This window comes from Molossus molossus, unplaced genomic scaffold, assembly GCF_014108415.1.
Source record: "Molossus molossus isolate mMolMol1 unplaced genomic scaffold, mMolMol1.p scaffold_m16_p_9, whole genome shotgun sequence".
In the NCBI taxonomy this organism is placed as follows: Eukaryota; Metazoa; Chordata; class Mammalia; order Chiroptera; family Molossidae; genus Molossus; species Molossus molossus.
Genome location: NW_023425403.1, coordinates 89836463 through 89853614, shown reverse-complemented (window position 1 = coordinate 89853614; position 17152 = coordinate 89836463). Strand labels below are relative to the sequence as shown.

Sequence of the window (17152 nt, the reverse complement as noted above, 5' to 3'; positions counted from 1 at the left end):
AATCCGCACAAAGAAAGCCAAAAGCAAGGTACCATTTTCTGGCATCTTCTCCTGAGACGGAGAAGAGGGAAAAGAGAGAGAGAGATGTCAGGGACAGGTAAAGGCAGGAAGACACTGTTAAAAGAAGGAATATTATTGGCAAAGAACTCGATGCCCTGTCTCCATATTGAAATGGCAGACAGCAGAAACACTCTTCTGAGAAGGAGACCACACACAAACCCAAATGCTCCACGGGCACAGGGCAGAGGGTGGCACATGACAAGAGAGACCACAAGTCACCTTGCAGGAGCCAGTGGCTGATGAGAGCGTTTCCAGATCGTCCATGTCAGACCTCGAGGCGGGCGAGCCGAGTCGGTGCGAGTCCCGTGCCTCCTCTGCGGCGGACAGAAGGGCTCTCTGCGCGGCTCTGTCCCTCAGACGTCGTGCCTGCCAGGCCGGAAGGCGACTCCCTCTGGATGTCGCCAGTCCAGGAATGTTCCGGTGGTCTCCAGGCCAGGCCAGTGTTTATGGGGTCGACCTGCAAACATGGTGAATTCAAATCTGTCCTGGAGCATGTGTCCAGAGCAAGGGAAGGCGATGGTCACTGGCGGCCCAGTCCAAAGGCAGCCATGGCTTGGGAAAGGCGCTCTCCGTCTGGGAGCAGACCCAGCGTGGCTGCCCAGCTGGAATCTCTGGACAATCACCTTTTCTGGCAGGGAAAGTAGGAGATGTTTCAGCAGGAGTTCGTTTCAAGACACAGTCATACGCTAAGGGCCTAAAGTTGGTGTAAACCTGCTCCACAGTACTTCTGGGGACATGGCAAGAGAAAGAACTACCTCAGGGTAACAGAAAGCCGCTGGCTTTGCAGTTAGGTTTGGGTGCTAGCTGTCCTGCTTTTTAGCGTGGGGTGCTGGCTGATTTCCCCTGTGAGCCTCAGGTTCCTGATCTGAGAAAATGAGTGCCCCGCTTCTTTACAGGGGTCACGTGCCTAGAAGAGAGACTGTGTGGGGCCTGGCCTTACAACAGGTACTCAAGAAACGGCGCCCAAACAGCTGTGTGAACAGACCCTGCTCACCCCCATGGTCTGGTCACAAAGCGTTCTTTCCAGAAACACAGAAGAGGCTCCAGCTGCTCCTGCAGGGATGACACACCGGCCGCCGCCTCCCTGGCCAGGGCGGGCTGGGGCTCACGCGCTTCCTCGGGCCCCAGAGCTCGCCCCGCCACTGCGGGCGTGCTCACCACCACAGAGCGAAGTCACCGGGAAGCTCACAGTGCAGCTTTCTTTCCTCGTACGCATTAGAATCTTGGTCAGAACCTTGCCAAGGAGATCAAGAGCTGGGAAGACAGTGTGTCTAAGGGCCATCAACCTCATGACAAAGCAACGGACATTTATAAAGTTATTGCCATGACTGCACTAAACACTGGACACGCATTAACCCTCAGGATTAGTTTTCACGAGGATCCTAGGGGCCAGGAGCCAGTACTAACCCTTCTGAGAGGGGAGAACTGAGGCTCAGAGTGGGCACGAGGAACCTGAACAAGGCCACAGCTAGCAGGTGGCAGAGCCGGGTTCAGACCCAGGCGGCTGGCTCTGGAGCTGGCACACACGTGATTTCGTCCTTCCCTCCTCCACACCGTCCTTCCCCAGATCATCCAGCCCCGGGAGGGTGGGCGGGCGTTAGCCCCTCCAGAAATGGAGAGGCCCGTAGCGCACGCGTGAGGGAGCCAGGTGGGGTCCTGACATGCTGAGAGAATGGAAGAAGCTCAGGCCCATCCAGGAACATCTCAGGGAAGCACTTTTTGATATCTCCTCTGAATAGGCTGTCCTGAAAAGCGGACCTGTCTGTGACATTACCTCCCGTCTCCCGCCCCGTCCCCGCCGGCCCCTGGGTAGAGTCGCTGGAGGATACAGGAGAAGAGGACAGTCTGTGAACTGACACAGAAGGAATGTTCCTGCCCAGAAACATGCAGCTACTCACAGCTGATGCTGCCAAATCAGCCACCAGGCTCTGGGCTGAAAGGCGGGAACTAACAGCAGAGGCCCGCTCGGGGCCAGACTGTTTCCTGCTCGATGGGCAAAGGGGGTCCAGCTGGATATTCCCTTCTGGGGATGAAAACAATCAGAATATCCAGCAACACAGGGGGTACCCCATACACACACGCGCGCACACACGCGCGCACACACACACAACATGCATACCCAGACATGCACTAACACATACACACAGACCTCGCTTCAACCAGAACAGCTACTCTCTATTGTTTCCCTCTCAGATCTGAGTTCAGGAGCAGAGTTCTGCTGTTGAAAAAAAAAGAAAAGGCTACAAACACTAGTCCAGATGTTTTGTTCTTAAATCACACTCCCCACCCCCGAATATGCAAGTTATATATGCTCATTGATAAAATGGGAAAATATAGAAAATTATGACTAAGCTAACAGTCACTAGTTAATCCTGTTACCCTGGGTTTCCCTTTGATGCTGGCTGTAAGCTCCGCAGTTTCGAGAATACCCAGGCTTCAGCAACCACTGAAACTCTCATCATCACTAATTAGGAAGTGAATATCAAGATCGGCTAGAGACAAAAATAAAATTGAAATCAGGACTACATGAGGGAGAAGCAGTTCGAGGGAGGGCCTGGGGCTTGGCTGGCACACAAGAGTTCCCATCAGGATGGAAGGATGATGGGGACTGAGTGGTGAGGCCACCGAGCCAACGTCTGCTCAGTGAGGGGAAGGAGGGAGAGCGATGCACAGAGTGCTGAGACTGCGGCCTAGCTCTGCACAGCATCACGCCAGGGCTCGGAAAAGATAAATAATACTACAGGGTCACAAGAAACATGGACAAAATGTCCAACTGAACCACTAAGATGCTAAGGAAAGGACTTAATTTCATTGAGTCCAGGAGGCATTCTAGTTGAAGAGGAAGTTGAAAATGCTGAAGACAGCTGCTCTGTGAACACTTGGCACTTAAGTTATAAAAAGGTTAGACCAGGGTCGCCTCCTCTGGGACCCTGCTGTTATACCATGTTCCCGACAGACATTTGTGATCCATCGCAGCACACTTTCCCAGAGGGCTTTGGTGTGGCCTCAGACCCTTTCTCCGCAAGGCTTTTAAAAGAGCTGAGGATAAAAGGGGGAGGGGGGGCGCAGGGGCAGGGGCAGGGGCTCTGAGCACGGTGGCGGCTAGTTTCACTGATGGTCTGGGTAGGTGCGTCCCGCCTGCGAGTGTCTCATGAAGATAGGAGTCGCAGATCTGTGTGACAGCATCTTTGCTGCCCCAGACAGACACGCCGGGTAAGGCTTGTCTCTGAGTCTCAAGATAAAGCAAGAACTCTTGAGAAGCTATTGAAAGGGCAGGTTTTGAAACCAGGTACGGAGAGAGCTGGGATGAGCTGCTCACCTGGAGAGAGGGCCCTTGCCTACAGAAACAGAAGATAATGTTTTTATTAAAAGGGGGTGTTTCAATGGAACACTATGGAGCTGTAAGAAAGAAAGATCTCTTATCCCGGAGACGACATGGAGGGACCTGAAGAGTATTATGCTAAGTGAAATAAGCCAATCAGAGAAAGACAAATATCACATTATCTCACATATTTGTGGAATATAATGAACAGAAAAAGCTGATGAACAAAATAGACTCAGAGACATAGAAAGGAGTACAGTTCAGACTGACAAACCTCAGAGGAGAAGGGTGGGGGTCGGGTGGGGGTGGGGTGGGGGTGGGGGTGGGGGTATAGGGAGCAGGGTGTCTGAGGGGGAAAAGGAGAAACATCTGTAACAAAAATAAATTAATTAATAAAAAACAAATAAAAGGGAGTGTTTATCCTCTGGCTTCAGTGTGGCTCTGGGGCCCCACAAGACCGAGTGAAGATAAATGCTAGGGTTCACAAGGTTCCAGCAACACAGGGTCACAGGACAGGACTCGGACTAGAACATTTTCTCGCCTATAATCACAGGAGTGGGGCCCATAACAGGTATTTGAGAAGCAGGTCTTGGATTTCTGACAGAAAGTGTATAATATTAATAACAATAAAGCTGGTTACTGAGTAAAATAAAGCATGAGATGGCCCTGAGGTGTCCTCTGGGTAATACTGTGTCTCAGAACACAGGGTTCCAAAGCGTTTCTTATCTCACAAAGAAAACTTTTATAGCAAAACAGTGGTGGATGTGGGTTGTGTTAAGGAAGTGAAACTGACATTCACTTCTGATATTCAACTGGAAGTACAAACCCCTGCTCATTGATTTGATCTGCCCGGGGTGGGGGCCTCCTTGTCCTCGCTGGCTGTCGGGAGGCCTGACAGAACCTGATACTTTATCAAGGGAAGATAGTCTCATGTACCCGAGTGTTACCACTGAAGTTGCTCACTCATCCTTGGAGCGAAGAGGCAGGTCCTGCTGCTTTCCGAACCATCCAGAAAAAACGTGATGGCCGGGCCTGCCAGCGGCAGACAGCCTGGGGGAGGGGAGGCGCACCGAGCCTGAGCACCCCGTGCACAGCCGCCCCAGCCCCCAGGACTCTAGGGGCGGCGGTGACTGAAGCTGCCGGGCAGGCTCGTTGGGGCCAGCGCTTACATCCCTGGAACCACTCCATCCCGGACCACCTGGGGGGGCTCCTCATCCCTGTGCGATTGGTCAGGAAATCAATACAGAGAGAGTAAATAACTGTCCAAGGTTATTCCGCTGATAAATTGCACATCTAGGCTTTGAACCCACGGCTGGCAGATTCCATAACTGTCCTCCCCTCTGAGGCACCAGTTGGGCGGTTTCAAAGGAGCGTCTTGCCTAAGAGGCCGTTTGCAATCCTGGGACGTGGAAATTTACTTCCTGCCGGAGGGGGGCGGCTTTAGATACCCCTCCTTCAGCTGCCGCCACAGGGACACGTGTGCAAGATCACGGCCGCCCCGGGCATCAGACGGGGCGCAGCGCCAGCGCCCTCCTCTGAGGTGAGGTGCGGCATCCCTGGGCGCGCTTTGGGCCAGGGGTCTCTGGGTGCCTTGCTCCTGTCCCCGCTGTTCTCCAGGTTCCTCTTCCTTCCCTTCCATTATCTTGCTCTTATCAGCACATAGGAAGGTCATATAAGGAGACTGAGAGGCAAGAGGTGGCAGTGTGCTGTGACACATGGCTCCCTGGCACCTCCTGGAGGTTTGTTAACTTCGTTCCCATCAAGTGGAGTAAGGGTGGCCAATAAGTGAGCATGTATTTCAACACCAACATTTTTTTTTTTTTTAGTCTTCACCCAAGGATATTTTCCCATTGATTTCTAGATAGAATGAAAGGGAGGGAGGAAGAGAGAGAGAGAAAAACGTCGATGTGAGAGTGACACATCGATCGGTTGCTTCCTGCACGGCCCCAACCAGGGCTGGGGATCAAACTTGCAACCCAGGTACGTGCCCTTGACAAGGAATTGAACCCACAACCTCTTGGTCCTCAGGCCAGTGCTCTAACTGCTGAGCCAAACTGGTCAGGGCTCAATGTCAACATCTTACCAGCCTCAATTCTTCCCCAGAGTACAGCTAGGACAACAGGTAAGATGTGTATTCCTTATTCCTTGCCCGAGTTGATTATTTATTTACCCTACTGACTCACTTCTAAAGAGAGCACTTTGACCAGCCAATCATCAGTTAGAAATGGGGGCTAATGAGTAAGAGCAGGTGAATCTGTCAAGAGAATCAGATCAATGACCAGCGTCTTCATTAATATTAGAAGATCTCACAGTTTTCCTGTCTGTATAAAAATATAGCAATAACCAACGACATAAACTCAGAGAGGCAAATAGCCTCAGAGGTGTCACGAGGACTCGGCGAGATGAACTTTAGCCTGGCGTGCGGGTATGTCTGTTGCAGGAGAGACCTGAGGACAGGACGGGGTGCGTATCTGCAGGGTGGAAATCCTCCCGGAAACTGCGGAGCATCTGGTGTGTGACAGGCAAGAGCAGAAGCGACTGTGTGCACAGCCCAAATGGACTGTCGGCCATGAGATGCCGGTGGTCCCTCCTACTTTGGGTCACAGGACTGGGATAGAGGCGACAGAGAACAGTGATAAGGGGCTTCAGTGATCCTAGCGCCGAGAAGGCTTGTACATGAAGCAGAGGAACTGAGGAACGCAATGGCTGGGCTCGAGGAAATCACATTCTCTTACATGCAGACAAAGGATAGGTGAGCCCATGGCCTGCGACTCTAAACGGAGAAACTCAGGTTCCTGGGCTCTGCAAAACGAACTGAATGGAGACTAATCCCAGAGAGGTGGCAGCGGGGACACATCTAAGGCGCTATTATGTTTTTCATGACCTGTTTGGTTTAGAAAAGGACACGTACAAAGGTAGAAGGAAGGGCACAGCACCAAGGACACGCTGAGGAGAGGGACACATTCTGAGAGAACAGAGCCCACCTTGAGCTGAGGCTCGCAGAAAAAAAGGCTCAAGTTGGCAAAACAAAAAGGTGGTGGTGGTGGATTATTCTTAGTTGTGATTAAAAACGGGATGAGGCTCAGTACTTAAGGATCCTGGTAGCTTGTAAACAGGATAGAGAAAGTCAGATGACCCAACTCCCATTTGATTTATTGCTCTCCAAAAAAGCAGAATGGTCAATGGAGAAGCATCGCTAGGAGAGCGCTGGACACAAAGGCACGCCAGGGAGGGTGGTGTTTTCTTCTCCACTTTCCCTGCAAGTCTCCAGGCCCTGCAGTCTGCAGTCCAGGCCCCTGGACAGACGGGATAACAGAGCCAGTGTACTCGATCCCTGAGATCACTCCTGGAACCTGGGAGGGCTCCAAACCAGTGTGGGTACAGTTCCTGCTGTGTGGACCAACAAGTCTGGCAACATTTGAATTAAAATGTAATTTAGGGCCTGGCCGGTGTGGCTCAGTGGTTGAGCATCGATCCATGCACCAAGAGGTTGCCAGTTCGATTCCCAGTCACGGCACATGCCCAGGTTGTGGGCCAAATCCCCAGTGGGGGGCATGCAGGAAGCGTTCAATCAATGTTCTCTCTCATGGATGTTTCTCTCTCTCTCTCCCCCTCTCCCTTCCTCTCTCTCTAAAATTAATAAAGAAAAAATATTTAAAATCATTTTTAAAAAATGTAATTTAGAGAAGATTTTTTTTAAAGTCCTTTGCAAAGGATAAAAACTGAGAACTGGCAGAGGTTTGAGAAAAACAAGCCAGACCAGATAACTCTCCCCTCCCTGCTAGGGGCACAGCACGGGGGGGGGGGGGGGGGGGAGGGCTGCATGATGCCTGGCCTCACAGATCCCCAGGGCTGGGTGGTGGCCATTCCCGAGCGGTGGCGCGGTGGCCTATCTCAAGCCTCTGGCTTTGTCACACAATGTTCCTTCAATGTTCCTTCCTGTTTGTTCTTCAAAACTCAGCTCAAACTGCACCTCCTCTGGGAAACTTCCTCTTCTGTCCAGTATAATTTAGAAGTTCCTGCCAGTCTGATTGACTGTGCTCTCCCAATTCACATGTTGAAATCCCTACTATGATGACGGTAGAAGGCCTTTGGGAGGTGATTAGGTCATGAGGGTGGAGGCCTCATGAATGAGATGAGTGCTTTTATTTTTATTTTTTGTTTTTATAACATTTTTCTGTTACTGATTTTACAGAGAGAGGAAATGAGAGGGAAAGAGAGAGCGAGAGATAGAAACACCAATGAGAGAGAACATGGACTGGCCGCCTCCTGCATGCCTCCCCCTGGGGATCGGGCCCACAACCTGGGCATGTGTCCTGACCGGGAATCGAACTGGCGACCTCTTGGTGCATGGGTTGATGCTCAACCACTGAGCCACACCAGCCAGACGAGTGAGTGCTTTTAAAAAGGAGACCCCAGAGGGTTCCCTGTCCCCTCTGCTACATAAGGATGCCATTTGAAGACACAAGGAGAAATCTGTGACCAGGAAAAGAGCCCTCTCTTGATCATACCAACACACAAATCTGACTTCCTAACTTCAGAACTGTGAGCAATACATTTCTGCTGTTTATAAGCCACCAGGCTGTGGTATTTTGTTATAGCAGCTGAATGGACTAAGACAGTCTCTTATCGTGCTCTGGGCGCTCTGGGCACTCTGCTATCATAGCGCCCTTTCCCTGGGTTACAACGGCAGCTTCCTTATCTTCCTCCTCCAGTGCCTGTAGGTTCTGGAGGCAGCTGTAGTTTCAAAGCCCAGCACAATGCCAGGCACATGGGGGACCCTCAAGACATGACGATTGCTTGCAAGAATTCTGCTGAGAGGTTCAAAGTCAACCTGACGGGAAGCGTCTCTAACTGTGTCCCAGGGGCGTTTCCAGATCTAGACTTTATCAGAGACTTGGAGAAATAATATACTGGCAGAGACTATGAAGCTGGGAAAGAAAGATAATTAGATAAAAGGTTCAAGGTTTAAGATCTAACAATCTATGGGTTGGTCATAAAACCTGAAAACGTAGACAACTTTTTTATACGGATTAATTTTTTATTTTTCTGGGCCATGCTGAGGCACAGCTTGTTTGGAGTGACAATAAGATGGATCGTCGAGGTAGCATCACAGATGCCCTGAGCAACGGCTGCATCAGGGCACCAAAGTCACTGCCGTTTGCACAGTGCTCTGAACTGTGCATCGCTAACGGGGGCGATGCATTGCATAGGTCATGTAAGGTCACTGACCATACTGCACATTATACTGTAATATCGGTAAGCCATTTATTATGCATGTTCTTCTGTGTTTCCAGACTGTATAGCTACTCTGTAGAAAGGCAATTGAAACCAACAATAAAATTTTAACAGAAATATTCATGAAGCTTTATGTTAGGTCTCAAAAAGTCAATTGGATGTCTACAGTATGTGGATATATGGCTTTACTCATCCATCCATCCATCCATCCATCCATCCATCCATCCATCCAACCATACTGAGCACTCATAATATCATAAATACTATGGTAGGACCTACAAATGTAGTGGAAAAAGCAACAACAACAACAGTGCCTCCCTTGAGTTTATTTCCTAGCAGAGGAAAATGGATAATAAGTAAGCAAATAAAATAATTTCAAATGTTGATGAGTGAATAAAATAAAACAATGTGATGGGAGAGGGGACACGTTTGGATGGGATTAGGTAGCTGCCTCTGAAGCCTGCAGGAAGTTTATGTAAAGATCTCGGTGGGGCCTGGCTGGCCATCACCCTCCTGTGAGTCTAGAATGTGCTGTGACTGTTCAGAATAAACTGCAAGTTGGGTCATTTAGTAGGAGCAGAGCCCTGAGGTCAAGTGCAGTGACGATTCTACTGCCTCGGTAGCATTCATACCACTTCTAGACCAATTTCTGCAGTTGCAAATGCTTTTCTTTAAGAGGGCCATGGTGGCCCTGGCCAGTTTGGCTCAGCGGTTAGAGCGTCGGCCTGGGGTCTGGAAAGACCCGGGTTCGGTTCCCGCTAAGGGCACGTACTTCGGTTGCAGTTTGTCCCCGGCCCTGGTTGGCCGTGTGGGTGGCAGCCACTCAATGTGTCCCTTCACGTCGATGTTTCTCACTCTCTCTCCCTACCTCTCTCTCCCTCCCACTCTATCTGTACAAAAAATGGAAAAATATCCTCGGGTGAGGATAAAAAAAAAAAAAAAAAAAAAAAAGAGGGCCATGGTGTGTATCAAGAAACCACATCTTGTGAGGCTGGGATGACAATTGGGGAAGTTTCCCCAGCAGAAGGAACCACTCAGCTTGAAAATGTTCAGAACAGAATGAGTCTTGCTGTGTTGCTCTAGGAGTCTACACCTGAATTACTGGGAAGACAGCACAGCGTAGTTCAAAAGAGAGGAGACATTTCTAATAAAATTAGACCCATATAGAAATGGGGTGGGTTTTTGAAGAAGTGGGCCCTCCACCCTCAGAAGTATCCCAGCAGAGGACAGGTAACCTGTTAAAAATGAGGAATCTCTGTCTTGGGCAAAAGATTCCCTTTGAGGACACAGCTTCAGAAATGGGGTACAGTTTCATTTCTTTGAATAGATCTCATCTTGGAATGCCAAACCATCTTTAAAATATGTGGGCCTCAAGCAACAATCATGTCAAGTCCTTTGGATTCTTCCTTCCTTCTAAAAACTTTTGTTTCCTCGGCAGAGGTTTCTTGAAGACCAGAGGCTGTCTCTTGCCATTGGGTATAATGATGTCTTCGTGGAAGGCCTAGGTCTTTTTCAAGAAGATGTGGACTCCTGCCTTCCCTACCCTCAGCAGTAGTGAGGTGATGGAGGTGGGACCCTCAGACAGCCGACCTTATTGTTAGAAGTAACCTCCACTCACCAGTACTTCAGAGACCCAATCCCTGGGGACCAGAAATTATGTTAAGACTCCCAATAGCAGAATTCAGCTAGGAACGACCACATGATCCTTTTACTCAGGTCTTCTCTTTGTATGTGTGTGTTTGCAAGTCAGTGTAAGGGACGCTCTCTGAGCTTGTCACCTTCCAGTATGAGGTGACTGTACCTTGAGGCTCAGGTCAAAGGCTCAGTTCTACATAGACGCCCTTCAGGCATAAGCCTCTCCCTCCCGCTGGAATGTGGCTTTATCATGGTCAGTCAGGAGCTGCACCTCCTGCTGTGAATGCGTTGACACTGTCTTCCCAGAAAGGGTTAACTGAACTCTGTATTAAAATATAGCCAATTCAATTGCTTAGCGTAATCATTTTATGATTATAAATTGATAGCATATCATTTCTATCTCTACTCATATTTGGTCTGCTGGAATAGAAATTAAATGAAAACCCATTAAGATTAAGGCCCTGGGCAGAGATTAACCTGAATCTCAGACTAATATACTTTTTGTCTATTTACCTTGTGAATGAAACATGTGCTTTTGAAGGACAGAAAGAACATGGGACATAAGGTCAGTGAAAAACCCATACCTGAGCCACAGACAACAAAAACGAACAGTGCCAACAGCCATGGTCCCACAGGATATTTCTCTTCTTGCGGCCTCTAAGAGAGAATGGGAGAAAGTGAGATTAGGCTCATGGATTCAGGAAATACTTTTTGAGTACTACAGTGGCCGTGCTGGGGGCAGGGACCCCCACTGCGAAGAAGACAGGCTCCGCCCCAGTGCCCTGCGGGCAGATACAGATGGAGAAAGTCATTTGTAAAGGGTCAAGATAGGTTTAAAAAAGGTCATCAATAACCAACTTACATCCCTATAACTCACTGAACTTGGTGGTCTTAAATGTTTTGGGGGCAGGATATAAATACACAAAACTAATACAGTGATTTGGGAGCCAAAAGTGATATTACTAATAATTGCTTCCATTTGCTGGAGCCCGCTGTGTGCCAGGAGGCTACCGAGAAGCCCACACCCGCCGCCTCCAGCACTCGCACCTCAACTCAGCTCCATTCTGTCTGTCGCTGAGAACTGAAGCCCACGTTTGTTCGCTCACTTGAGCAAGAGCTGGGACTCCGACTTAGGTCGGCCTCATTGCAGAGCCTGGGTGTTTTCCACTGATAGGTTCATTGCAACTCTCACATCTGAATTCTAAGTCAGGTCACAGAGCACAGCCATGTTCTCAAAACCTTCTATGTGCCAAAACATTTGGGAAGGCAGTGCAGAGAAACCCTTGGGATCGCAGCAGCACCGCAGCAACTGTGAACGGACGTGAGGGAAGCAGCATTCTGTAATCAAGTTCCTAAATGCCCATGAAGCTTACACTCTGGAGAAATGTGTGCATTCCCTGGGAAGCAGAGGGGACTGTGGTACCCGCACCCATCCACCCCGCACCCCTCTTGTTCTTCTCGAATCAAAAGCACAGATGTAATAAGAACGTCCCTCTGCAGACCCTCTGGGTCTATTTGCAGGTAGGGCTTGGTTCTCAAAAATAAAATCAAATGATAGAAAAACAATATTTTCTGAGAGGCATCTAAAAAACTGGAGAATTTCTCAAATAAAAAGGAGGAAGGTAGAGTGAAAAAAATTCTAGAACTCACTATTTGCTTGATGGTGTGAGCCAAGAATAGGATATAGTGGCTATAAGTTAAAGAACTCATTTGATTATAGATAAGGGAACGATTCTTTGGTTCACAGTTTACCTGTTAACATTCTTAGAGAGCCTTCTCTCATCTGTCTCAATTGGGCTCACTTGTCATGTATGTAGCCATGTATTTTTTCTTGATATTTATCGCAGTTTGTATCTTTGCTTATTCTCATGATAATATGTTTAATGTCTGGCTCTCCACTAGACTGTAGGCCCCACAGGGCAGGCACTTTCTCTCTCATATATAGCAATGCCTAATACAGAACTTAAACATAGTAGATGTTCAATAAATGTTCACTGAAGAATGAATAAGCATACAAGCTTCATTAAACATGATTTTTTAGGTCAGGTAGAATAAAGACAGGATCAAGGAAGGATATTGTCTTTTCTTATTGTACTTCCTAATTGGCAGTAGGGTTAGCCCTCATTTCTCTTACTAGAGGAGTATGGATTAAAGTGTCAGAGGCAGGGAGGCTCTGGCTAAGGATTAAAACCATTCACCTCTCTGTTCTTGATAAGCGTATATTTACCACAGCTCTTGTACGAGGGCAAATCACGCTGCAAGAAAAGAGGTGGTTGCCCTTGACTAGACAAGGACAAAGTTGGTCTTAAATAGTTGCGTAAGGTAACTTTAACCAGCACTTTTATCGTGTCATTCTTTGGCACTTAAGACCAGGTCAAGGTCAGATCAAGTAAATAGTAGAGATATTAAATAACATTACCTGAACAGAGTGTGACTTTACCCCTCTCTTTTTCACCAACTTCCTAACACCTTGTCATAGCTGACCACAAACCAATTCTCTTGCTGTCATCCTGCTAATGTTATAGAAAAATTCATTTTGCTTCATCTCCAGCAAAGCCAACAAGTGAATTCAGACGCCTGTAAATGAATTATTGGTCTAGGCAGATACCAAAGGAAGTGCTTTATTTTTTCTCTGCAGAAAACACAAATTATTAACATGCAGAGCTTGGAGCTGAAACCTTTTTTTTTTTTTTTTGGTGGTACGTGCCCCTAGCAGGAACTGAATCCGGGACTCTCTGATCTGCAGGCCGTCGCTCAACCGCTGAGCCAAACCGTCCAGGGAGCTGAAACCTTTTTGATGACATTTCCCAGTGAATCAATATTATCTGGGGGACTTTCAGAGAGCAGGAATACCTGGGTGATCTAATACCAATATAGCCCTTTTTTTTTTTGATGGAAATGGGACCCAGCAAAATCCCACTGGGACAATTCACCTACCCCTGAATCTACTGCTGGGAAAAGTAAGAAAAGCAGTAGAATCCTGCAAATGACATGGTTCATTTCAAACAGGAGTTTTACCATTTCCCGAGGCTCTAAAATGTCAGGGGATGGCTTTCCCTGTGATAACAGCAGGGTGACCCAGAACTCTGAAATTTAAATTTCCTCTTCATTCTGAAGAAGTTACTACTGTGTAATCATGAAATGATTATTCTAATTCTCTGTTTATTGGCTTACTGCTATCTGGGACAATAATATTGATTCACTTCATAGCTATTAACTAATAATGAAATACTGGAGCATCTGCACACAATCAAAGGGCTTTATTTCTGAATGATTAGTCTGAGTTTTCAGTTAGAATCTGTTCATCTGTCTGCATTTATTGACTTTTACCTGAACAAGTTATTCCTTACAAATTCATTCTTTCAAAGTATAATATGCTTGGCCTGTAATTAGAAAAATAAAACTTAGGATTTAAAGTGTTGCTTTTTAAAAGAGAATTTAATTTTTTTCTTGGGATGCTGATCCACTTATAATAAAATTGACCAAAAAACCCTTCTAACCAAAGGAAAACAAATATATATTGTGGCTTGGTTTGGAAAATTTTCATTACAAATTTAGTATGGCCATTTAAAAACCCTCACAGGTGCCAGGCACTTTTGAAGGGCCTACTCCATGGTATATTGGAACCTATTAAAATACACTCATACCATAGATTAATCATAATTTGAATGCAGCTCTGAAAGTTGAATTGAGTTGAACTGCAGGTGACTACATTTTCTAGATATTTAAACAGATTTTCCTCCAATTTTCCCCCCATTTTCTTCTCTTATTTGGGAACCAGTACTTTTTGTTTCAGGTCTCAAACATTTTCTCGTGGTCTTGAAAAGCTAGAAGTGGCAGACACGGAGTTAACCAAGCCTAACGGATAAAACAGCTCTGCATATTTTGTTTGTTTTGTTGTTACTTTTATAGTCAGCTCAGTTGACAACTGAATCCTGGTTTATTAAAAGAACCACACAACTAGAGATTATTTATTCAGCACATCAGCTAGTCTGTATGATATCCTAGGAAGAATGGATATCCTAGGGACATAAAATCCTGATTGCTTTAACATCAATTAAAAAATGTTTGTCAATGTTAATTTGAATAGCAAGTTTTTTTTTGTTGTTGTTTTTTTTTTTAATGAGTAAAAATAAATAGGGGAAACATAGATCTATTTGAATAATGATTCCAATTCAATGGCACATTGACATTTTGCTGGCCAATCATAACTAAATGATCTAACTCCCACGTGAGAGAATTTCAAGCATGACTTCAGCCTGGAGCTGTGCATAAAGCTGAGTTTGATCCTTAGGTTTCTCTGCTTAGTACTGCTTGGTTTTGCAAGGATTCTGGTGTAATGATTGTAGATCCATCATTTCTTTGGCCAAAAGGAATTGTCTCATCAAGTCTGCAAGCTTTTCCAGCCAAATCTCAAGCTTCAGTTGGACTTCCACTTAACTACCTGGAATAATAGATTCCATGTGCCTTTTCTCACAGACTTGCAGACTCCCACTGCCCCCAAACTCATCCGAGGCATGCCCCTGAGTGTCCAAAATCATAGGCCTGGTATTTTCTGTTGAAGATAATTTGCATTGCTAAAAACAAAACAAAACAAAACAAAACAAGACAAAACAAAAACAAACCCCACAAAAAACCTTGTGCATAAGGCACAGGTTTTACTTAAAAGTCGTCATAAAGCTTTAATACAGTTTTGGGGGCACAGGATGCCTGGCAATTAACTAGTCTCTAAAGTTCTGGATCACACCATCAGAGTGAGCCTGACTGCACAGGTTGAACAACAGGAAAGTTGCATTTAAACTTTAGCCCAGTGGTGAGAGGCCTCACTGGAGAAAAGGCAAAATAGGAGGATGTAGGGAAATCTGGGTCTGCATCTCATTTTGCTTTTCCAGAGTACACAGGGAGACCATTCAAAGGGGCTGGAAGGAAAACTTGATCATGGTGTGTGTCTGTTGGGTATGGCGGGCAGGGGGTGAAGCCTGGGAGGGGGAGATGATAAATGGCATTCATTCATTCATTCATTCATTCATTCGTCACTAATTTAACAAACGTTCTAGCACCTAGCAGGTTCAGGACCCTGTGCCAGGCAGTTTCCTTAGCAGTCCTGCAACTATGTGCTTTCCGTCTCTCCCAGAGACAAAGGCCAATTCGCTCCTGGGGAGGCTCCTCCTTGCCTCCGTGGTAGCCCCAGCAGCCACTCCCAGAGGGGTCACGACCAACCAGGGCCCTCCCCGCACGAGAGCACCGCCGAGTCCGCCGCCTCAGCCTAGCTCTCGAGCCCACGCCGCGGCCGCAGGAGGGGCGGGCCCGGCGCGGGAGCTGGGAGGCCGGGCCCCGCCGCCGCCCCGCCCCGCCCCGCTCCCGGCCCTGCCCGCCCGGCCCGCGCGGCGCCGCCTCCGCCTTACCAGGGTTTTGGCTACGTTCCCCCTCTGGGTGATGTTTTTGCTGTGCTTCTCGTTAGCCATCCGGATCCGCTGCTTGGCCACCATGGCTTGGGCTCTTGGAAGTGCTCTCGACTCCCACCTGCAAGGGTCCCCCGCGTGAGCCCCGGACCGGGCCGCGCGCGTCCTGTCGGCCCCGGCGCTGCAGGTGGCAAGGCGCGGCCCCCAGCCTGGCGCAGCCCGCTCCCCAGCCCCCACCGAGCCGGCTCCAGAGAGAGGCCAGAGCGCGGACGGAAGTAATCTTTCATCTCAGGAAACCCTCTCCTACTTCCTCGCCATCCTTCCGGTCCCCCAACTACCTAACGAGCGCGGCTTAGGCTGCGCGGCCGCGCGCCCCCACCCCCACCCGGTGGCCGGAGCGCCGCGTGCAGGGCCATTGCCGCTGGGCCTCTGCGCTGTCGCGGTCTCACAGCTCGGGCGAGGGCTTCGTGCGCTGTAAGGGACGGGGTCTCAGCCGCTCCTGAGCTCCTCGGTCAGGGACCCACCGAGGCCTGGGCAAGGGATGGGGTGGCCACACTTCAAGCCAAGTGGCGCGGTCTCACCTGCACCGCTGTCCCCCTGGCCAAGGGCGCACCAAAGGCAACAGCCGGGTGGGTGAGTGGGGGTCCTCAAAAGACAAGCAAACCGGGACGGAGCTGAGCCCATGGTGTTGTGGAACAGTCCAAAGGAACCTCCCCTTTCCGGGTCTGGGGAAGGCCCCTGCCTAGGGAAGCCCGCTGCAAGATCTTTCTCCAGAGCTGCAGAAAGGGCCAGATCTCCCCAGAGATGGGCATAAGGGGGTAGGATGGAGTTGGGACCGGCCTTCTTGTCTTCGTAGTTATGGGGGTTACGTGGAAGACAGGTCAGCAGTATATCTGAGTGAAACGTGGAGGAAAATAAGGAGGTCTTGGGCCTGCAGCCCAGGTCAGATTGGTGGTCACTGCCCAAATGTGAGTGGCTTTTACCAACTTTGGCTCCTTACCTGCCCGAGTAGCCAGGACCTCCTCCAGACACCGTTGTCCCAAGGGGACTGAACTGGGAGATCCCCTGCAGTAGAGAAATACCTCTCAAGGGTCTGTAACGCACAGACATTCCTATTAGGACCCAAGATGCCTTGTCGGGCCAGGGTGGAAAGGGAGGGGTTCAGTTCTTTACTTTTCCACCTGCTGAACGGATTGGAGTTTCCTATTAGAAGCTTAGAAGTGTGGAGAAGAGGTAACACTTCATCTGGAGGATTTGGAGCAGTGGGAAGTGGTGGGTAAGAAGAGCCGCGGCTTTAGACCAGATTTGGCTAATGCGCCCCAGTCCTTCCCGTGGGGCGCCTGTGGCTGCATTTCTACCGGATTTTGTGGGGGTAAACTTCATCTGTGTCAGTAGAAAGTTAGGAAGAGCTCCTTTTCTCTTTTGGGGTCCTTCACTAAGCTCATCTCCATTCCTCTCCCCACTTCTTGTCATCCAAGCTTTGATACAGACTGTT

At 48.5% G+C, this 17152-nt stretch overlaps 1 protein-coding gene across 1 annotated transcript; it reads right to left on the bottom strand.

The window, feature by feature from the left end:
• Positions 1-413: 413 nt before the first annotated feature.
• SERP2 (stress associated endoplasmic reticulum protein family member 2) lies at positions 414-15744 on the bottom strand. Its single transcript, XM_036249804.1, has 3 exons — positions 15661-15744; positions 10840-10912; positions 414-517 (listed from the first exon to the last, which is right to left on the bottom strand). The coding sequence occupies exons 1-3, from the start codon at positions 15742-15744 to the stop codon at positions 414-416; spliced, it is 261 nt and encodes an 86-aa protein (XP_036105697.1).
• Positions 15745-17152: the final 1408 nt, after the last annotated feature.

Bases quoted from the DNA above. Each gene is read 5' to 3' on its own strand.
- SERP2 (XM_036249804.1), bottom strand. From the start codon at position 15,744: ATGGTGGCCAAGCAGCGGATCCGGATGGCTAACGAGAAGCACAGCAAA. The intron at 10,913-15,660 runs GTAAGGCGGAGG...ATTCTCTCTTAG, and splicing joins GGAACGTAGCCAAAACCCTG to AGGCCGCAAGAAGAGAAATA. The intron at 518-10,839 runs GTATGGGTTTTT...CCATGTTTGCAG, and splicing joins TTTTGTTGTCTGTGGCTCAG to GTCGACCCCATAAACACTGG.